The sequence below is a fragment of the Podarcis cretensis genome (assembly GCF_951804945.1).
Source record: "Podarcis cretensis genome assembly, chromosome: 7".
Lineage (NCBI taxonomy): Eukaryota > Metazoa > Chordata > Lepidosauria > Squamata > Lacertidae > Podarcis > Podarcis cretensis.
In genome coordinates, this window is record NC_137176.1 from 50668359 (window position 1) to 50692215 (window position 23857).

The 23857-nt window shown below is 42.8% G+C and overlaps 1 protein-coding gene across 1 annotated transcript in view; it reads left to right on the plus strand.

Moving 5' to 3' along the window:
• LOC307219572 (uncharacterized protein) overlaps positions 1-23857 on the plus strand; it is a 74320-nt gene that overhangs the window by 9908 nt on the left and 40555 nt on the right. Inside the window, exons 2-16 of the mRNA XM_079982816.1 lie at positions 533-571; positions 1039-1167; positions 2628-2783; positions 3577-3724; positions 4758-4921; positions 6036-6170; positions 7770-7955; positions 8960-9243; positions 10291-10433; positions 13138-13359; positions 14677-15381; positions 17095-17246; positions 18760-18823; positions 19981-20192; positions 20763-21800. Coding sequence (XP_079838942.1) covers positions 533-571; positions 1039-1167; positions 2628-2783; positions 3577-3724; positions 4758-4921; positions 6036-6170; positions 7770-7955; positions 8960-9243; positions 10291-10433; positions 13138-13359; positions 14677-15381; positions 17095-17246; positions 18760-18823; positions 19981-20192; positions 20763-21800 — 3777 coding nt within the window. The remainder of the gene's footprint in view (positions 1-532; positions 572-1038; positions 1168-2627; positions 2784-3576; positions 3725-4757; positions 4922-6035; positions 6171-7769; positions 7956-8959; positions 9244-10290; positions 10434-13137; positions 13360-14676; positions 15382-17094; positions 17247-18759; positions 18824-19980; positions 20193-20762; positions 21801-23857) is intronic.

Sequence of the window (23857 nt, forward strand, 5' to 3'; positions counted from 1 at the left end):
ATTTTCATCTAATGTTTGCATTCTGTAAAAATCTCTGGTGTGAATATAAAGATATCTGTTTGCACAGTGTGGTGCTTTTAAATATGCAGCCAACATGAGGACAGGCCCTAAAAAAATCTGCTTGTAATCTGATGCATATATTACAATAGAGATTTAGAGATTTCACTGACTTGCATTTCACATTCATGAATAAAATGAGAAATTGTTCTTGTTTTGACTATTCATTATACAGATGCTTGCAAATTCATATTTACATATTGCATTCCCTAGTAGTGAGAGGGGCATGAAATCCATTGGTTTAATTGAAGAGGTGGCCATAATGTGAAGGAGAATATACAGGACAGGGAATGGACCTGTGCAAGGACACTGTGGAATCAGATTCTTACTTTTTAATCTGTATACATTTTAGCGATATGAAGGCTGAGGATGCAGACTTTGAAAGACATAGATGAGATGGGTTTCTATGAGCTCTATAAGTGGGGGAAATTAAGGTGAGCATTGCGCTGACTGTTCTTTCTTGTTCCACTTCTAGGTATCCTTGGAGTTCAGCACTGCTGCTTTTCATGTTCAGGTAATTTAATCACCACAGTGTGATTAGCCGCACAACCATATGCTTGTCTAGTTAGACAATGAGACTTAGGCTCAATGAGACTTACTCCCAGGTATCAGGGAGTAGGGGCTATTTAGTACAGTGGGACTTCTGAGGGTTTTGTTTGTTTTTCAAAGCATAGGATCACTATGTAAAGCAGCTATTCGCTGGTGCATCCTACAAATCTATTACATATGAACCAAAGACTTGCAGACGAAACACCCTATTTTGAACCGTTACATGAAATTCAGCCCTCCTCCAGCTCTTCTTACCCACCATACACATCCTTTCCTGGACATGGGCCTTATTTCCACGTGTTTCTCCTGTCTCCTTCAGAACCCTGACCCTGAGTCACCCACTTTTCCATCAAACCACATTCAATATTCAGAACAACTGGTCCTCATGGTGTTCATTTAGTCCTTTTAATGGTCATGTGCTGTTTATTCAAGGTGAAAGAATGGGATGAAAAAGGCATGGAGAGATGGAAAAGCCACCACAGGCAGAAACGAGAATGGATTAAATTTGCTGCAGCCTGTAGAGAAGGGGAAGATAATTCAAAGAGGAATCCAATTGCAAGGGTAAGTTCCAAGCAAATCAGAAGAGTTCAAGACTTGTAAATTACTAAGCAACACTTGTAGATTACCAAGCAAACAAGGCAGAGATCCTCCCATGTACTGACTAAGTAGCAAAGTCCACTGGGCTTAAATAAATGACTCCACAGTTTCAGTGTGAGAAACTTACAGCAAAGATCTGATAAAGGTTGATAATGAGGAAAAACTTAAAGTACCAACAACTGTTTTTTTACAGTCTAGGAGATTTTTTTGGAAAGTGTGGTGTCTAACTCACACACACTCTCTTTAAAATCAAGGTTAGTTGTGTGACTAGGACTAAGGGTGCATGGGCATAGCCAGGATTTTTGTTTGGGGGCAGGCTTTTGTTAGGGGGGCAGATTTGTATTGTTTTTTATTGATTGGGGGGACAGCTGCCCCCCGCCCCCCTTTGCTAGGATGGGAGTCAATTACTGTAAGTGTTACTTAGTGTAGGCCTACTTTAATCCATTCATTTCAATCGATCTATTCTGAGTAAAACTTAGTTGAATTGCTACCGTAATGTTTTGTAACAAGACACAGTGCTGGAATCTTCTTCTTCAAGGTTGAGTCGGGGGGGTGGTAATAATAACTAAAAGTGTCTCTCAACAACTCTGCCCTAAAAATAAGATCAGCATCTCTGACCTCCCCTCCCCCCACAAAAAAGCTCAAGAAATCCAGCCTCTCCTTTAAAAACCTCAGCAACTCTCTCCCCCCCCCCCACCCATGACAATGGGTAGATCACTGCCAGTTGTTTTATACTGGGAGTAGATTGCAGTCTTTAGGGAGTTGGACGAGCCTACAATAAATGATACACCGGATAACAACCTGAAGTTGCAGCTGCTGACAGGAGAAGCCCCTCCAGAGAGTTCCACTCCTGCAGTGCAAGAAGCAGAGGAAACTCTTGTCTGTTCCTCCATCCCCCTACAACTCATTGTGCCCCTTCAATTTGCCCTGGAGGCTTGGGGGACATAATCAAAATTAGTGCTACTATCCCATCCTCTCCTCTCATGCACTTATATCCTGGTTTCACATTTTGATGAATAAACCAGGATGAAACCACTGTTTGCATTTTGGAGATAGCGGGAAACCATGGTTTAAAGAAACAACAATCAAAATGTCATAGCTGGCGTGTGAGGAGAAAGGGGCATTGGAAAGATGGGGATGACACTGCAAGAATGACACTTGCTCCTAGGTTAATAAACCATGGTTTATTAAGCCAAGGTCTGCATCTAAACCAGACCAAAGTATGCCAGCTGCATGAAACAAGTAGCAAAATCTTACACACACACCCTTTTTTTGTTTTGTTACCACACTACTGATTTGAGTAGGCCATCTCATGAGAATGTTCCTTGAATATAGAGCCATTTGTACACATTTAAATAAATACATAAGTAAATCTAGGGTTGAGAAAAACATAGCTAATTTTTGTTTTTTGTTTTCTGTTGCAGATCCGATCAGATTGTGAAGAAACTCAGTCACTTATATACAGAATCTCTGGAGTAGGAATTGATCAGCATCCTGTTGGAGTGTTTATCATTAATCAAAAGACTGGGGAAATTAATATAACAAAAATAGTAGACCGAGAGGAGACACCAATGTTTGTTGTAAGTACTATGTGTTTGCAAAACTATAACGTTTTTCCCCTCTACTACCTAGAACTAGAATATCTGTCTGAGGCAGTATGCTTCTGAATGCTAGTTCCTGGAAACCACAAGATTGGGGGAGTGCTCTTGAACTTGGTCCTGCATGCAGGCTTCCCGCGAGCATCTGGCTGCCCATTGTGAGAACAGGCGTCTGGACCAGATGAGCCACTTGGCTAATCCAGCTGGGTTGTTCTTACATCCCTTAACATCGCAGATGCATCTGGTGGGAACTACAGGGCCTTTTAAGGAGCAACACATACCATATTTTTCTGTGTATAAGACGCCCCCGTGTATAAGACGACCCAAAATTCTTAACCCAAAATTAAGAAAATGCACTATGCACTATCCGTATATAAGATGACCCCTTATTTTAAACTTCAAAAATTTAGGGGAAAATATGGTAATTTCTGGGTTTCCTTTGTTGTAGACTAATGGTGATGATTTTATAACGTAAGTGACTACTGGACAATTATTATGGAGGTTTTTTATTATTCATTCTGCTGTTTTCACTCATTTTATTTTTAGTGCTGATTTTGTTGGTTATGCTTGCTTTGTTGTTTCTCACTGGTATTCACCTTGAAAGGCAGACTGTATTTTATAATACATTGTTGTTAACATTATTATTATTAATCCTGCAGTATTTTTAAATTAGATAAATTATTTTACCTAACAAATGAATGGTTTTAGGTATTTTGAATACTACATAAGCCTTCTGAGTTAATCTTTGTTTTTTGTTTTTTATTTCTTAATGCAGATTAAGTGCTTTGCTATAAATGTTGTTACTGGACAATCGGTGGAAACACCACTTGACCTTCGAGTCCGGATTCTGGATGTAAATGACAATTCACCCATATTTACACAATCTGTGTTTTCAGGGTCAATTTCAGAGGGCAGCATGGACAGTAAGTACATTACAAACACATTGTAGCCATTTCTGCCACTGGATAAAATACGTATGCATCTATCTTTCTCATCATGTTCCATTTCAATCTGGGATTCCTCACCCACCTCATTCAGTTGCCCTTTCCCCAATTCTATGCACTTGTACTCAGAAGTAAGCCTCATTGTGTTAAATGGGTGCTGCTCTTGGGTGGGTTTAGGATTGCAGGCCAAAACCCTGTGTCTGTAGAGTAGGGATCTGGGAAACTGTAGTCCCTCCAGGTGATTGCTAGACTACAACTCCCATCATTCCTCAGAATTGGTCATGCTAGCTGATGGGAGCTGGAGACATGGGGGGGGGGGCAGAAGTTCCCTGTCCCTGCTTTAGAGAAATAACCAAAATGATGCATTTTAAAGGCACATCAGAGTTTGCTACATTTGTAGTGCTGCAGATTAGCAGAGACTGGGGAACTTCATTGAAACATACTGTAATGGTTCTAGGGGTTGCTCGTGCATAAGCCAGTGCCAACACATGGCTGGGTTGCCTGAGTGAACCTTTTCTGTCCGGACAGCTACTCACCCGTGGCTGTCTCAATCGCTGGCAGAATCCGTCAGTGGGCGTTTCTTAAACTTCTTCCAGCAAAGAAGCTCTTTGACGCCTAGTCTCCTCCTACTCTCCCTGCGCGGAAGCCTTCTGCGCAAGGAGGGTGTAGGCAGCGGAGGACCCTTACTCTCCCTGCTGGTCCCCGGCAAAGAGTCATGGGACCGCCTCGCCGATTCCCCCATCTGCCCCCCTTCTCTACTGGTGCTACGCTGATTCTCTTCCCCAGAAGATGGGCTGCCTCTCCCCATCCCGGGACGCTCTCTGGAATCCCTCCGGAGCCCGCTCTCTCCCTCCGGCCCTGATGACAGTTCCCTGACACATACCTAATATTTTGGAAAATGCCTCTTAGTAAGATACTGGAGAATTCACAAATTATGGCATCCTTACAGTTTTAATAAACTGAAGTGCAGCTCTTAAGGTTTTTGTTTGAGTGGTCCTCTCCTTCTTTCCAGACACATTGGTGATGAAAATAACTGCTACAGATGCAGATGAGCCAAATAACCTGAATTCCAAAATTGCCTTCAAGATTGTGAGTCAAAATCCTGGAGGTCCATCAAAGTTTATTTTGAACAAACAGACTGGAGAACTTCACATTGCAAATATCCTTGACAGAGAGGTAAAAATACATTGCTTTTCCTGAGAAATACCGCATTGCTTTTCCTGAGAAATACCACAGTTTGTATGCTAGGGGAAAGAGCTATTCAGGACTTAAGAAAGCTTTCTGAAAAGTCAGCACAAAATAATTGGCTATTGTGCATCTATTCAAGAAGAGAAAATCAGCCGGGGGGGGGGGGGCGCGGGGGATCAGAAAGATAAGATGGGTTGAAGTGACAGATATGCAGAAAGCTGTAACCTGGGAGTAAATGCCATTGAACTCTGCATCAAAATTGAATGAGATTGCGAAAAATGATGTCAATGAAATAGAGACGAACAAGACACTTAAAATGCTTCATAATTTTTCCCATTACATCACATCATAGGATCCCTCCAGACAACCAGTTTATTGAGAATTCGTCCTGATTTTCTTGCACAAACCTTACACTGAGGTTCACTTATATCCTCTGTTCTTTATTCAGGCATTATTCTTATTTGTTTGCAGGGCTGTTAAATGAAAATTCATCCTTACACTTTCAAGCACAATAAGTTAGATTCTTTTTTAAAGGGGGGGGGAGAGAGATTTGTTTACTAGCGCTTCAGTCCACTTTAATTGTGGGACGCGGATGGCGCTGTGGGTAAAACCTCAGTGCCTAGGGCTTGCTGATCGCATGGTCGGCGGTTCGAATACCCGCAGCGGGGTGAGCTCCCATCTTTTGGTCCCAGCTCCTGCCCACCTAGCAGTTCGAAAGCACCCTTAAGTGCAAGTAGATAAATAGGTACCGCTTTATAGCGGGAAGGTAAACGGCGTTCCGTGTGCTGCGCTGGTGCTGGCTCGCCAGAGCAGCTTCATCACGCTGGCCACGTGACCCGGAAGTGTCTCCGGACAGTGCTGGCCCCCGGCCTCTTAAGTGAGATGGGCGCACAACCCTAGAGTCGGACACGACTGGCCCGTACGGGCAGGGGTACCTTTACCTAAAGTTCAAGTACACACCCAAATCCCTCCCACAAAATATGGTCCATATAAAACACTTTCCACGATGAGATTAAAGAGCACTACAGTGTAGAAGTGTGCTTTCTCACTAATGTGAATGTTTAAACGTTTGTCTTCCTTCCTTCCCCTCACTTTTATATAGGAACATGCAAGCTACAGTCTGGTTGTGAGAGCCACAGACAGGGATGGAGGTCCAGATGGAATATCATCTGAATGTTCCTGCGAGGTTTCTGTAACTGATGTAAATGATCAGTTTCCAACATGTGCACAGAGCTCGGTAAGCTATTGACTAAAGCAGTATCACCAGCAACAATCAATTCCACATTCTGCAATACCTTCTAGGAGCAGGAACTAGAAGAGGGGTGTTCAGGGGTGGGTTTATATGCCTTTGGAAGTAGAAATGGAAGCAGTCCAGACTATCAGCCTAGTTTCTACTTTCCCTTCAAAAAAATAAAATGAATGGAAAATGAATCTGTATTTCACTGAAAGGAATACCCTACTAATGTCGTATAACCTGCGATAATGTTAAGCTGACAACTATTGAGGCCAGACTTCTCCAAGCTGGGGGTGTTGCTGGACTACAACTCCCATCAGCTCCAACCAACATGGCTGATGGTCAGGGATGATGGGAAATGCAAGTCCAACAACATCTGGAGGGCACCAGGTTGGGGAAGGTTGTTTTAGACCAACTCTCAGGAGTTGACCTTTCATAGCGTGTTCACACCAAATAAAGGATTTTGCACATAAAAACATTTAGCGTTTCAACTGCATACCTAAAAGAATAGGTATACAGTATATTTCTAAATAAAACAAAGGAAAATAAAGTTTAATAGTGATTGCATGCTTTGAAACCATATGATTTACGAACTGACTTGTAAATACAGGAAATGAAATACAGAGTTACATGGAAGAGAGCTGAGATTGTCTACACATACTAACTGTTGGTGGGCAACTTCAAGGTTCCTGCTGCCCGTCTTATGGATTAAAATCATATGTCAGAGAACCAAAGAAAACAAATAACCAGGAGGGAGTTGAGGGGAGTTACTCTATATTGAGCTGCTGAGAACAACAAAATATGCAAAACAAAAAATGGATCGGTGGGATTACCATAGCAAGCTGAGTTGTGTTTTGATTCATTGCATTTATATATTATAGTTTACTTTTCCCAATTAAAAAAAAATAAAGTCCTCAGTATGCTTCAAAAGGTAAAAAAGGTAAGGTAAAGGACTCCTGAATGGTTAAGTCCAGTCAAAGGTGACCATGGGGTGTGGCACTCATCTCGCTTTTCAGGCTGAGGGAGCCAGCGTTTGTCCACAAACAGCTTAGTGGGTCATGTGGCCAGCATGACTAAACCACCTCTGGCACATGGGACATTATGACAGAAGCCAGAGTGCACAAACATGCCATTTACCTACCCGCCACAGCAGTACCTATTTATCTACTTGCACTGGTACACCTTCAAACTGCAAGGTTGGCAGAAGCTAGAATAGAGCAATGGAAGCTTACCCCATTGCATGGATTCGAACTGCCGACCTTCTGATCAGCAAGCCCAAGAGGCTCAGTGGTTTAGACCACAGCACCACCTGTGTGTGTCCCACAGCTATCAGAGAGAACTTTGACCTTCTAAAAACACTTTTCTTCAGCTTGCTGTGGTTATCCCAGTCACCCATAGATTGTTGTGCACTATGCCATAAGTAAGCATGATACTCTTTCATTCCGTATAGCTAATTGTATCCATATGAGTGACAAATGATACATATCAGATCATTAGTGTTCATAGCAAGTTTGAAATGAGCAGCAGCCATGTGCAAACTGCCTTTCGAGTTAGTGGGAAACCCATGCATGCTTGTCAACAATTGTTTTCTTTCTTTTCTAGTACGCAATTACCATTGTAGAAAATACACTCAATCAAGAGGCTCTGAGAATACAGGTTTTTGATTTAGATCAAGAGTATACAGATAATTGGTTTGCAGAATTTTATTTTATCTCAGGAAATGAAAATGGCAACTTTGACATAGTCCTAGACAGAGCAACTAACGAGGGTATCCTGAGGGTTATAAAGGTATGAATTTTCCTATTTTCATTGAAAGTCAAATTCTGATCCTATAACTGTTTATTGAAAGTAGAAAATATCCACTCTTTTTCATATTGTCCAAGAAACACAAAGTGAGAGATAACTGTAGTCTCTCAATAAAATAAGCTCTAGAGCAGGGGGTGAGGAAACTGGGGCCTTCCTGATGTTGCTGGACTACAATTCCCATCATACCTCCCCATCAAACTGATGGGACATGTCCAACAACACATGCAGAGCCACAGGTTCCCCATCTCCAAACTTCAGCTTTGCTTCCCAATTGACTTGCTTTATATAGTGCCTTAATTCATGTCCGTGTTGTGCACACATCAAGTGTGCATGTTTGCAAAGGGGTGTCTACACAATCGGCAGTCCTGCATGGGACATGGCTACATTACTTATCTGCAGACTTTCACACTCAGTGTATGGATGTAGAAGGTGTGGGGTCAGTGATATGCATGATTCTGGGGGTGGTATCAGCGGTGCTCCCCAGATTTTCATGCTGCTCTTTTGCAGGTATGACAAAGAGCCAGAGCTAGAAATGCAGTTTTGCCACATGTGTCAGGTTCTTAATCAACCACACAGGACTGTGGACTGACAATGGCTTTTCATGTTTCCTGCATTTTTTGTGTCATCTGTCAACATCTGTGCTCTGTCTGAAGCACATCTGGGGAAACTTCCTGGTTCATATGTAATCTATGGAATTTATTGAACAGATTTTAAAAAACAGAATGATCATAAGATCGTTTGACTGCTTCATTTGGATTTGACTTGTATGTGCTGGCTCTCCTTTTCGCTGCATTCAGCTTTTCTGGAAGAGTCTTGTTATGCAAGCAGCAACTGATTTTAATACAAGATACTTTCCAGCGAATGGCTTTCTAACAATAAAAATGCTATGTGTATGATTTTACTATCCATAAATGGATGTGCATAATACCTTGTGTAAAGTACCAGAGAACAGCATGCATTACATCCTGTTTCTTTCTTTGTTTTAGGAAATTAACTATGAAGAATTTTCAAGCATACCACTGAGTATTGGTGTGCGAAACATAGCTCCTTTCCATTCTTCAGTGGCTTCACAATATCAATATTCAGCGGCTTCTCAGGGTACTCCAATTACAGTACAAATAACCAATGTAATGGAAGGACCAGCATTTTATCCAACTTCAATAAAAGTGTCTGCACCTGAAAGCTTAACAACTAAAACTATACTTACCTATGACGTTGGAACATTCCAAGCTATCGACCAGGATACTGGGAAAATTGCCACTAACGTCCGGTAAGATAGGCTTTGTTTTCAGGATTCTTCTTTGTAGCTCGCCCCAAGAATTCAGACATATCAGTGTGTGTGGGTGTGTGGGTGTGTGGGTGTGTGTATTCAGTATAAGCAGGACTCCATCTTTGCACCCACACATAGACATGCATACACACAGAGAGAGAAAGCAAAAGCTCTTGTTTCCAAAAAGGATGGAGGGTGGGGGGTCTGCTCTCGCCACCACTTTTAATTGTTTTCCGAGATATGGAGAGAAGGAAAAGGGATGGTTTCTGTGATTCTGGGACTGTCCCTGCAAAATTGGGACATTGGAGGGTCTGCGTTTAGTATACAATAGGTGACCTTCAAAGTTGATCTTTCTCTGCTCTTTAAACTGCATTTGTCAAAAATGAATTGTGGCTATTATATGGTTGATTTTTAAAGGAATGTATTTACAGTTCTGAATTTCAAATGTCAACGTTTTGAGGATACAGAGACTTCCAAATGACTGTGGTATAAATAAATCCATTAATGGTACTCATCTATATTCTTGGTGGGGAAAACCTTGAGGCCTCTGGTGCTAATAATGCACATTATTAATCCTAAAATAGCAAATCACAATAAAAATAGTGTTATCTTAGTATGAATACCAATGCAAGGCAGATGTTCTATTATGGCCCTTCCCAGACATGAGGAGTTCCTGGTGACATGGAAGTTGGAGACTCATTATTCTTACCTACAGTGATTGCGCCTGCCTGCTATATAGCAGAAGTAGGAACTGCACAATCAGAGGTCTTCTAGGTTGAGTCCAACCCCTGCTCTGGACCCTGCAGGACACAGTTACAGCACCCATTACAGATGGCTGCTGAAGTACCTTCAGCAAAGTCTTGTCACCTCTGCTCATTCTGCATAATATGTGGAACCAAAACTCTAAGATACAACAAAAAGGTTTGCTCTCACATAACAGTATTTTCTCCTATTAAACTGAGCAAATAAAATCAGTCAGTTTGTGCTAATGTAAGCACTGTTACATCTTAAAATGAAGCCCAATTCATTTCTGCTAATCAAAAACAGCTACGTCATGGGACGTGATCCAGCCGCCTGGTTTCGAGTCAACCCAACAACTGGCGCCATCTCTTTCAACAAAGTGATTGATCGGGAATCAATCTATGTAGTCAATGGGGTATACTCTGCAGAGCTGCTAGCTATTACTAAAGGTAAGAAAAGAGCTGGTTTTTTAAATATAAATTTCCTTGCTATTTACAGGAAGTCTGCAACAGCTTGAAGAAATGCAATTCTGCAAATTGAGATAGTTGGAGGAACTATCTCGTAGTCCATTTTGAGCTAGTGAAGAAAGTAGCCTTTGTTGGTTTCAAATAGCTAAATATACAAATATGCCCCCTTCAACAACTGCACCCAAATGTTGGTGTGGTAGTTTCAAATCCACACATGAAACTGATTCCCCATAAATCACCTCTGAAGAGTCCACACTTCTTAAGTTCCTCTTTCTGTAAACTCTCTTCTGTCTCAGCTTCTTCAGCTTCCAACAGTAGAAACTGAAAGCGCAAAATAAATGCATGCTGCTCAGTCATGCAACAGAATGTTTACAAAGATACCCATATTTTCAAATGAATGGAGACACAAACTGCCGCTGAGGGACTTTTGAGGCTTTAGAGCAGGCATAGGAAAACTTGGCCCTCCAGATGTTTTGAGACTACAATTCCCGTCATTCCTGACCACTGGTCCTGTTAGCTAGAGATGGTGGGAGTTGTAGTCCCAAAACATCTGGAGGGCCAAGTTTGCCTATGCCTGCTTTAAAGAGATACAGGGCTCTACAAGATTTCTCCTACTGGCAGTTCAGTGCTGCCGTTCAGTGATATCCAAGGATATCACGTTTAAACTATCCAAATTATAAGAGGCATGTAAACTACCATATGTGAACTAGTACTGATCATATAAGAAGCAGGGGCTGGATCAGACCAAAGACCCATCCATTCCAGCATGTTGTTCTCACAGTGGCTAACTAGATGCCTACTGGAATCCTGGAAGCACTCTCCTCATTTGTGGTTCTCAGCAAATGTTATTCAGAAGTATATTGCCCCTGACCCTGTTTAAAGAATTGAGGCTGGTGACTATTGATATATTTTGTGGAATCAAATTCTGTAATTCTGCTGTGTGAAGGATTACTTCCTTTTGTTACTGAATCTTCCATCGTTCAGCTTCATTGGATGAGCTCAGGTCCTAGAATCCTAAGAGGCTCTAGAATGCTAAGAAAGAAAATGTCTCTCTATCCATTGCCTTCAAACCATGCATAATTTTATATACAGTGGTGCCCTGCAAGACGAACGCCGCACAAGACGGAAAACCCGCTAGACGAAAGGGTTTTCCGTTTTGGAGGCGCTTTGCAAAACGAATTTCCCTATGGGCTTGCTTCGCAAGACGAAATGTCTTGTGAGTTCCTGTGGGTTTTTCCCCCCTTTTCCCCCTTTTCCTAAGCAGCTAAGCTGCTTATCAGCTGATCCGCTGATAAGCTGCTTATCAGCTGATCCGCTAAAAGCCGCTAAACCGCTAATAGCGCTAATCCGCTAAGCTGTCAATGGGCTTGCTTCGCAAGATGAAAAAACCGCTATACGAAGAGCCTCACGGAACGGATTAATTTCGTCTTGCGAGGCACCACTGTACCTCCACCATGTCCTCTGCCCTTAACTTGCCATTTTTTGAAACTAAAAAGACCCAAATGTTGCAACCCTTCCACATCAAAGAGTAGTTCCAGCTCCAGTAGTTGCAACCCTTCCACATCAGAGAGTGGTTCCAGATCATTTTGGGTGCCCTTTTCTTCACCTCTTCCAGCTTCAAAATATGATTTTCAAGAGAAAGTGACCAGTGTACAACACTTCAAGTGCACTCCCACTGTGCAGCTGTATAGCAGTTTTATTTTCAGTTCCTTTCCTTATAATCCCACACATTGAATTCACCCTTTTCACAATTGCCACACACTACATTGGCATTTTCATTGAATTATCCACTATTATCCCAAGGTCTCGTTCCCGATCAGTCCCTGCCAGTTCAAACCCTTTTAGCACAAATGTCAATTAAGGAATTCTTGCCCACAGTGTGCAGAACTTTGCCCTTACTTACATTGAATTGCATTTATCATTTTAATGCACATTTACTCAGTTTAGAGAGCTCCTTTTGAGGCTCCTTGCAATCCATCTTTTTAATTTTATCATCCTAAACAATTTGATGCCATCAATAAACCTGGCTACCTCATTGCTCAACCCTAACCCTAACTCCAAGTTCAAGTTTTTTAAAATCACTGTTCCCAATCCCTTGGGAGATACAGTTTATTATATCCCTCCATTGTGGGAGCTGCCTGTTTATTCCCACTCTCTTGCTAACCCATTTGTGACACAAAAATGTAGTTTTTTCTGAATCTGGAAATGTTCCTGCTTTCACAGATACACCATTATTGGGACTGCCTACATTTATTTTCACCAGTTTTCAAATGGACAAACTGCAGGGTAATGCAGAAACAATCTGCAATGAGATTTTAGTTTCAAAATGAAACCAGTTTCTCAAGAAGCACTTTTGAGGACCAAAAAGTATCCCATAAAACTAGATTGTGTGTGGACAATGTACTAAGTCTCCACTGATTCTAGAATAAAATGCTCTCTGTAGACAGCCTTCCTCCCCCCCCCCCCGCCCCCACCGCTTTTTATCCCATTATCAGCCATTAAGTATTTAACAGCTGTTTAACTTCAAACAATAAAATCAACCACTTGTTTACTTTTCTGATTTGTACAAATGTAGTTTTGCCATGCTCTTTGCTTACCAGGAGTATTTTTCTTCTGCAACATAGACTAGTAAGATGCACCTGATTCCACCCACCCACCATCTTCATATAGATGTCTTTTATTACAGACAGTCCTTTCACAACAGCTACTGGTACCATTGTGCTTACTATTGATGATGTCAATGACAACTGCCCTACTGTAACAGACGAAATCAGAAGAGTATGTGTGGACAATCCAACAGCGGTAATCACAGCTCACGATCTAGATGGCCATCCATATGGTCCACCTTTTAAATTTACAATAGTGGCACAGTCTCCAGGAAGTTCGTGGAACATCAGAATAGTGAATGGTGAGTACATTTATATGTAGAGATCACCTTGACAGTCAATGCTTGCCTGACTTTCTAAGCTGGTTTACCTTCCAACACCTCCCTCCTATCCCTGCACCAACCATTTCTTTGTATGGTAAGTTTGTAAGAATCGGTGTGCTTTCTGGTCACTCTCAACTTGGGCATGTGGGAATCCTACACAACAGTTTGAGCAGGCATCCCCAACCTACGGCCCTCCAGATGTTTTGGACTACAATTCCCATCATCCCTGACCACTGGTCCTGTTACCTAGGGATCATGGGAGTTGTAGGCCAAAACATCTGGAGGGCTGCAGGTTGGGGATGCCTGAGTTTGAGCATCTGGGCCACAGGAAGGGAGAAACATCTATTGAGTTTGTAGCAAACAAAGACATTCAGACAAAGGCATGGTGCAACTGTGTAATGTTATGTAATTCAGCTTCAATATAATGCAAATGTCTTGCAGTATCTGTAATCAATTAAAGCATCCCTGAGAGTGAGCCTTCTTCAACCTCATGTCCTCGAGGTTTTGGGACTACATTTCCCATCATCCCTTACTGTTGGCCACGCTGGCTGAGACTCATGGAAGTTGTAGTCCAAAACATCTAGAGGGCAGGTGCGTGAAGGCTGGGGAAGGCTGCTCAAAGCATTTGCTAGAGGAATGTTCTCCAAGCATGACCATCAAATAACCCTCTCCTGCTCTTTGGCTTCTCTGTGATCAACATGAATGTAGCTGTTGGGTACCTTCCCCCATTCACTTTTATCAGTTGATGGCCAATTCTTACAAGACATTGCTAATTAATTTCATCAGCCCTGGGAATGGGAGGGTAAGCAAAGAGAGAAGTCAGTGGCGTAGCTGCACTGTGCTGCAGGAAAGAAACTCAAATGTGCTTTCTTAATGCACCCAGATGGGTTCTGAGGTTTGTATCCTACATCGCACAAGATTAGGCTCCCATCAGCACATGGATTTCTGCTTGCTCATCAGGACTTCCCCCTTCTTCCTACCCCCACATGCTCCCTGTGCCCTCCCCAGCTTTGCTCCTGAGGGTTGACAGAACTCCTAGAACAGATTTAGTGAACATCCATGGGAAGGAGAGGGTGAGGAAATCCCACTGTGCAAGAGGAAATCCTAACGCTGACAGCACACTCACTCAGCACTATGTTGGAGGTGACCCTGAGAGATTAATGTAGTCTAGGCTGCCCTCATAAGGACTGCTAACTTTATTTAGGAACATGAACTTGACCCTGAACAGAGATTCCAAAGCAGAATTCTTAATCTAAATTATTATTTTTGTTTCTTCCCTTTCCCTGTCCCAAACAGATACCTCAGCAGCACTGTTCTCCCAGGATATAGAATTTGTCATTCATGAGGTCCAAGTTAGAGTGTTCGACAACAGTGGCAGAAGCTGTGATAGGCCACTGGTTATTCCTTTGCAAGCCTGTCATTGTGACCGCAATGGGAACTGTGTCAAGTCTGCCACTCGAAGAATCACTGTTACTATTATTGGTGGTGGTGCTGGTGGAGGTGGTGGTGCTGGTGGTGCTGGTGCTGGTGGAGGAGGAGCAGGAGGAGGAGGAGGAGGAGGAGGAATGGCAGGAGGTGGAACAGGCATTATTGGTGGAGGTGGCCAGGGAGGAGTCATTGGGGGAGGAACTAGTGGAGGAGGAACCAGCGGAGGAGGAACTGGCTGGGGAGGAAGCACAGGGGGAGGAACTGGCGGAGGAGGAACTGGCGGAGGAGGAACTGGTGGAGGAGGAACTGGTGGAGGAGGAAGTGGAGGAGGAACTGGTGAGGAAGCAGGCAGCTGGGGAGGAACAGGAGGAGGAAGAGATGACGGAACAGGAGGAACCGGTGGTGGCACTGGTGGTGGTATTGATTATGGTGATGGTGGCACTGGTGGTTATGGTGGTTATGGTGGCTATGGTGGTTATGATGGTTATGGTTGGGGCAGACAAGGAGGCGCAGAAACTACACTTAGTGCTACAGCCATTGGCCTGATGTTCCTCGGAGGACTAATATTTGTGTGTAAGTATTCTACTGAAACTAAATTAACTATTTCTGTTTTGTTTGTTTGTTCTTTGGAATTCTGTGTGTTTTTTAAAAGGGAACTAGACCACTGATCTTTCTTATTTAATATTTTGCTATAACATTATTGCATTAATGAAAGCTGCTCTGTGTACCTTCCCATGAAATGAGGAGTTTTGACAAGAGGAGAGTTGAAGATTTTGGAGTCCCATTAATTATATGTTTATGTTCACACACTTTAAAATCACAACCTAGCCTTGAAGGAAGCATCAAGTGCTGCATTTAACACAGAAATGTGTGCTACCATAGCTTAATGCACAAGGCTAAGCAGAGGGACGCGGGTGGTGCTGTGAGTTAAAACACAGAGCCCAGGGCTTGCCAGTCAAAAGGTTGGCGGTTCGAATCCCCGCAAAGGGGTAAGCTCCCGTTGCTCGGCCCCTGTTCCTGCCAAGCTAGCAGTTCGAAAGCATGAAGTGCAAGTAGATAAATAGGTACCACTCCAGCGGGAAGGTAAACGGCATTTCCGTGCGCTGCTCTGAATAACCAGAAGCAGCTTAGTCATGCTGGCCACATGACCCGGAAGCTGTACACCGGCTCCCTCAGCCAATAAAGCGAGATGAGTGCCACCACCCCAGAGTCATCCACGACTGGACCTAATGGTCAGGGGTCCCTTTACCTTTACCTTTAAGCAGAGTCAATGGCCAAATAGCTGTCTTACTTGTTTCCAAAAAGCCTTAAGATGCCTCATCAAACAGATAATTCTGGGTGCAACAATGAAAATATAGGAAGTAGCCTTGTGCTGATTCAGACCAGTGCTCCATCTAGCTCAGTATTGTCTCAACACTGACTGACAGTAGCATTTCTGGGGTGTTAGGCAGCAGTTTTCCCCAGCCCTGCCTGGAGATTGATTGGGGATTGGGAATCTTGGGGATTGAACCTGGGACCTTCTGCATGCAAAGTAGATGCTTTACCACTCAGCTATGGCTCTTCCCAACTGCACCTGCAAAGCAGATCCAGAGATGCATCAGTTGCCATAGGAGTGCTGATCCTGCTCATGTAGCTGTCAGGGCAGCTGCTGTATCAGCAATGGGAATGGTGTTAAATTGGATCCCAGCACCAGTGGGCTGACTGGTCTACTTGAATCAGAGTTATATCCTGGCACCTGATGCTGTCTCAGCCATGCCTGTTCATGTAAAGAAGGATAAATAGAAATAATGTGGTGTTCATAATGCTCATCATTGAAACATAAAAGTGGTTAAACAAATAGATTAAGAAATAAAGATGGTAAGAGAAAATAATTTAGAACAGTAGAAAACACAGTTAAAAGGACAGTAAATAGTAAACCATGGAAAGAGTGGAAGGGAAGTAAAAGTAAAGATATATAGTAATTTGGATGAATATAGATAAGTTATTATTATTGTAATTCATGTTTTATATATATGCTGTTATCTTTCTTATTATTTTGTGCATGATTGTAACATAGTATGTGCTGTCAACAAGAAATAATATAAAAGTAAATAAGAAAAAAGAAAGAAAGAAAGAAACATAAAAGTCATTAGAAATCAATGGGTTCTTAGTTCTGTCTAATTCAAAATTACTCTTGGGTTTCAGAACTTATCATTCCTTGAAATTAAGTTGTGTATTTATATTTGAAGACAAACATATGCCATAATACTTAAAAACGGCATCAATTTCTTTTACCTCTTCTATTAGTGGTTCCAATTCTGATGTCACAGAGTGACTGTTGCGGCTATTGTGGATCTGGTCCTACTGGTGGCGTTGGGGCTGGATTTGAGCCTGTGCCTGAATGTTCAGAAGGAGCTATTCATTCATGGGGAATTGAAGGAGCACAGCCTGAAGACCGGGTTGGTTCATAACTTTGCAGAAAGCTTTACAGGCTCTATCCCATTATCAATATGAAGCCTCTAACACAATGATGGACCTGTCAGACTTCCCAGCACAACCATTATTGTCTGTCCCGTCTATTCCATTTCAACATTTATATTCCACTCTTCAGTGTTTTCACTCCGAGCCGACTCCCAAGTAATATAAAAGCAACCAAAATAAGCATAGCAAAACAACATATTACTTGGTTGACTATTTTCCTCCATATTGATCTGCCCAACTGCTAGGATCAGCTGAGGCAAGTCTCCCAGGCAGAAGCAGCTCACCAGGTGGGGTGGAACTGCTGTGCTAGCTTCCTGACAGGTGGGCCACTGTTGTTTACTGGGAGAGAGGAGCAAGGCAGCAGGGAGGTTGGTACAGTATCACCATCATCATCACCATCATTAAAATTCCTATACCGTCCTTCATCTGAAGATCACAGGGTGGTTTACAATATAAAAGAACAAAAATACATACCATAATAACAAGCAAAAATAATTCTCCCCCCATCCACCCCCAGTTTAAAAGGCCATAGATTTTTTAATTAGCCAAATGTCTCAGAGGAGTGTTTTTATCTAGCACCTAGAGATATGTAACCAAAGCCCAGGTGAACTTCCCTGGGGAAAGCATTCCACTAAGAGGGAGTGACCACAGAAAAAGCCCGTTCTCATGTTGCAGCCCTCCAGGCCTCTCACAGAGGAGGCACACTAAGAAGGGCCTCAGATGGTGATCACAGGGTCCAGCTCACTTCATATGGGGAGAGGCAGTTTTTGAGGTAGCGTGGTCCTGAGCTTTTTAAGGCTTTATAAGTCAAAAGCAGCACTTTGAATTGGGCCCAGAAACTAATTGGCAGCTGGTGCAGTTGAGCCAGGATTGGCATTATATGCTCAAGCCGTCTTGCCCCAGTGAGCAACCTGGCCTCCGAATTCTGCACCAGCTGATGTTTCCAAACGGTCTTCAGAGGCATCCCTATGTATAACATGCTGCAGTAATCTAACCTGGAGGTTAACAGAGCATAGACAACTAATGTTAGGCTATCCTTGTCTAGGTAGGGGTGCAGCTGAAGCAGATGGAAGGTACTCTGTGCCACCAAGGCCACCCGAGCCACAAGTGACAGCGGCAGATCCAAAAGTACTCCAAAGTTGCATACCCACTCCTTCAGAAGAAGTGTAATCCCATCACTTACCTGACCTCCTGGTAGGTGGGTTGCTGCTGCGGAGGGGGAGGGGCCAGGCAGCAGGGTCAGCCTTATGCAAATTGGCTCCCCCTCCACTGCCTTGTCCCACCTTCACTCCCTGTGAGCAGCAGCTCTGCTGCCGGGAGGTTAGGTAAATGCTCCCACTCCAACCCAACATCAGCTTCTAATGCCTGTCTATTTTCCCATTATGCTTGTGGTCCTCTGAATCAAGCCAAAAACCTTGTATTTACATCTCTTTTTAAAAAATCAATATTTAAACTAGCTTTTTAAAATTTATTTTTACTCACTTCTTTTAGGATGTTTCAAATATTTGCGGGCAAGTAGCAAATACAGGCATGGGCGACTATGGTGACTCCTCAGGTAAGGCTAAACAGACATTGTAAGTTCGGTAAATAATACTTTTCATATTTATTCCTTCCAGTGGATATATGGAAGGATAATACTAGAGGCTTGGAGATACAGGCAGCTTCAGAAGCATAACCCAGCTCCACAGCCCGAAAACAGCTGGAGACCCAAGTTTGGGAAACCTTGGTTTAGATCTTGTTAGCACCTCCAACGTTAACTGAAGTCCAGAGATCAACAGATGTTCCTTTGTGCATATGGCATTCATCCATACAGATAAGCTGCTCGCCGTGTGGCTTTCACAGAAGAAGAAGTAGAAGAAAAAGAGGAGGGGGGGAGGATACACCTATACAGTGGTACCTTGGTTTACGAATTTAATCCGTTCTGGAAGTCCATTCTTAAACCAAAACCGTTCTTAAACTGAGGTGCGCTTTCCCTAATGAGGCCTCCCACCGCCAGTGCCCTTCAACCGTTCGGCTTCCATTCGTAGACCAGGGTAAAGTTCGCTAACCGAAACACCTACTTTCGGTTTGCGGAGTTCATATACCAAAGAGTTCATTAACTGGGCTGTTCGTAAACTGAGGTACCACTGTATATGAGCACTAGTAGCATTTGGCCTATTAGGATGCACTGCTCCAACAACTTCAATCTGCCCTCAACCAGCCCCACTCTGCCAGCTTTCTTGATGGTGGCACTGGCTGTCAGCTTCCTCCTCTTCAGTCTCAAGATTGCCCTTGTAGAACTCAGAAACAAAGAGGATGGGTGCAAAATTAGAATTAGCTGGCTCAGTCTGTCATTACCTCTAGCACTACCTACCGTATTTTTCCATGTATAAGACTAGGTTTTTTTCCTTTAAAATAATGTCAAAAATTAGGGGGCGTCTTATACACGGATACATCTTCCCCCATTTTCTTAAATCTGAGTCCCCCAAAATAGGGGGCATCTTATACATGGGGGTGTCTTATAGATGGAAAAATATGGTACCTTTTGCCTAACCAGACCCAAGGGATACCAGCCACTACTGCTTGCCCATATTAATGGGGTTTAAAGTGGCTTGAATTCATCTCCGCATTGGCTACTAGGCCAGGATGTTTGGGGGCTACATAAATTACCACTGTTCCTCCGAAAGCATCATGCAAAACTAATATGGGGTTGTTGTTGTTTCTAATTTTCAGATATCTATGCAACTAAGTATAAAGGTGGAGTGAGTACAGGAGTTGAAGAAACAATCGGACTCGGAGCAGTTAAAGGCTATGGAACGAATGTTGATTATGGAACTACTACAGGCTATGGAACAACAGGAAGAAAAGAAGCATATGGAGGGACCATAAAAGAATACAGAGAGAGTGGCGTGAATATGGCTTTCTTGGACAGCTATTTTTCGGAGGTAACCCATGTTCATCTCTTTCAACGCAGGCAGTTTACTAAATGTGCCAGTTTGGGACAAGTCCTTACCATGGTTGTATGCAACTGTCCTTGCCAGTATATGTAGGCCAAATTTCAGTCCCAGGTAAACAGGACTATATCCAGGGTCAGAGAAGTCCAAACTGCTTTTATCCAAGTTGCTGAATGCAGTTGCTTTAGCAAATTGGAGGGGTGGTAGGGAAAGGTGGTGACTTTAGGATGCTTTGCACCAAGTGTATTTCTGGGTGCAGAGAAGTTATACTTGCTGGTTGTATCTGACCACATCTGCCCCTGCCACATCATTTCCTAGGCACATCAATTTCTCCTTCTGCCCTCAACTTAAACTCTGCATGCCTGACCTTTGGCTAACAGCAGAAGGAATTTATCTGAACAAATCTAATCACTCCAATTGCACATTTTTTAACCACTGATATTCTGTCTGGTGCTCAATAGCAGTGCATTGCATCTCTTACTAATAGATTTATTTTCTTCTCCATGTTGATCACAAGAAAGCAAGGACTTCAGTTCTGTCTTCCCCTTTCTTCATTTTTAGAAAGCGTTTGCCTATGCTGACGAAGACGAAGGCAGACCTGCAAATGACTGTCTCCTGATATATGATCATGAGGGTATAGGCTCTCCTGTTGGTTCCATTGGCTGTTGCAGTTTTATTGGTGATGATCTGGATGACACCTATCTAGATACACTGGGACCTAAGTTTAAGACCTTGGCAGAAATCTGCCTGGGTGTGCAAATTGAGCCATTCCCAGATACTGACTCAAATTGGCCATCTTTGCCCAATCCTGATCTCGATATAAGCCTGCCACCGCCTGGAACTACCATCGTTGTTAATACATCTTCAACTATGACTCCACCTCCTCCTGTTGGCAGCACGACGGTTGTTACTGAAAATACCTACACAACTACTTCTGCTGTACAGCCTCCAAGGCCTGATCCTATGCTCCAAGGCAATGTAGTGGTGACTGAGACGTATACAACGGGGCCAACAATGAAACCTCCTACAATGAATGTCGATCCTCTGTGTGGATCAAATGTTGTGGTAACAGAAAGGGTGCTTGCTCCTGGCGCGGTCACTGATTTGCATGGCATGATAGATATTCCAGAGCTACCAGATGGGTCCAATGTGGTGGTCACAGAAAGGGTGATTGCTCCAAACGCAAGGATACCCCCTTCCATGAGTATTCCTGACCTGTCTGAGGGGTCAAATGTAGTGGTGACGGAAAGAGTGATTCGACCTGTTGCAGGCATGCAGGGCAATTTGAGCATTCCTTCTGAGTTATCAGGTGGACGCAATGTGGTTGTTACTGAAAGAGTAGTGTCAGGGGCAGGAATGAGTGGAGGCATTGGTGGCATGAGTAGCATCCCTTCTGAGTTATCAGGTGGACGCAATGTGGTTGTTACTGAAAGAGTAGTGTCAGGGGCAGGAATGAGTGGCGGCGTTGGCAGCATGAGTGGCATCACAGGTCAAATGCTGAGTCCCGATAATCTCCTTAGCCAAACAATAGGATCCGCTTCTCCTGGTACGAGTCGAAGGCGAGTGACAAAATACAGCACTATTCAGTATTCGAATCAATAAAGCCTCTTGCAATTACATATTGGTGCAAAACTCCCCTTTTTTTAAGAGAGAGATTTGCCACTGAACAATGTTATTATTTATACATAGCAAATCACATGGGGGGGGGGGAGAGACTTGCCTGAAAACTTCTTAAAGCTATGCAGACCAAAAAGGAAATGCAGAATCACTGCCAATATAGGACCACTCTAGCACCCTGCCCACCACCATCCACAAATGGCAGTGAATATAACGCAGGAGCCAATGGCACAGACTTTTAATACATCATTGGTGTTGGAGAGCATTGTGGGTCCATCGTGGTGCCTTCTTAATGTCATTTGCTAAAAACACCCTGTGTTTGCTCGCCACTTTATTCAATTGTTTTTACCAGCCTGGAAAGGAAATGGAATTGTGCTCAAGGTGACTTTTAGGAACAGCTCCCTTAGGAACACTGGCCGGACTGTTTCACTCAGTTTTGGAACTGCTTGGTGTATTTCATAGTGCTTGCATAGAATCTCTTCCAAGTAGTAACTTCAGATGTAATGCACAGTTCAATTCTCTAGCTGGCAAACATGAAGGCGCTAGGTAACAAAGTGAGGGAAAGAGGAAAGAAACAAAATACATCAACTTTCGTATGACAGACTGAAATCCTGTGTGATATCACAGTCAGAATGGCAGGCTCTTATGAGCTCTTTTAAGGACAACACACAGCCCTAGCAGCAGAGGATTCCAGGTTGTATCTGGTTTAAGCAAAATTATTACAGGTCATTGCAATATTGATGAATGATGCATGTTTAAGACCCCATTGAATGCCATCACTTCTCAGAACATATCAGCCACTCTTTATGACTTTGTATATGATGAATACAAACTCTTCCTGGCCAGCTACAGGAACCACTCTGGTCATGAAACAATTACCTTTCTGACAGTATACATTACCATCCCTCTACTTAGTTTCCTGTAGAGCTTAAACTGCATGGCATACTGGCAGAAGGAACCACATACTTGGGAAAAAATGATAAAAAGCCAAGAGCACAGGTACGACTAAGCGAGCCTGTTGTATCATATCTCGAAAGCAAATTTGATTATTGAATGGTTTCTCTCTGAAGAAACTTGCTCTGATAAATCTGTATTTTGACAAAAGCTTAACATCTCCGGCTAAATATTTGCTATTAACTTTTTCAAGCTGCTGCAAAACCCTAAAACTGAAATCCTATGCCTGCCATGGAGTAAGTCCCCACACTGAACCATGGATTACTTGTGGAACAAGCATAAGATTGCACTGCTACCCAAATCTTTTCTATGTTGTTTATTGCTTTCATGGAAGCTTAAATGCACATAAAGTTGAGTCAATAAAATACTGAAAATATAGACTATATTGGCCAGGATCCAAAGAGCTTCTTCAGGAACACCAAAGGGAACCTGCTTGCATGCACCCAGAAGAATATTGGGCTTTTCTTTCTTTCGTCATCATATCCCTATGCTTTATCACAAACTAACACTTTATATATGATCATGAAGGTAAAGGCACATCTGTTGGTTCGACTGACAGTTACATGTTTATTGGAGATATGGCATAGGGTGCTTCACTGGGCATGCAAAGGCCCTAGAAAAGTTCTTTGGGTTCTGGCTCACATGCTTAGTTATTTACCATATGTAAGCCGAAAGTAACTGCAGCATCGACAGCATGCTCTGTAATGTAAATATATTTGTTCTTTTCAATGATTGTTCCACCCCCACCCCCCCTTCAGATTATAATACTCTGTTCTCTTTACCTTGGAAATGCCTTGATTATATTTGGTAGACATCTAAAGAAATTTAAGGACCTTGGTTTTTATAGCTGCTTAAAGGTGCTCCCAGTGTTTTGTTTCCTTCTTTTGTTTTATAAATGTGTGTAGTGGAACAGCCAGAAAATGAAAAGTTTCCAATTAGCAATAATGATGCCTTGGATTAACCTCATTAACTACCATACCACCACTGTCATGTCAATACAGGATCCATTTCTAATGAAGCTCCTGCAACATGATTTGGTCCTTATATTTGACTTTCCTTGTGTTAAAAAGCCATTCCACTTCAAC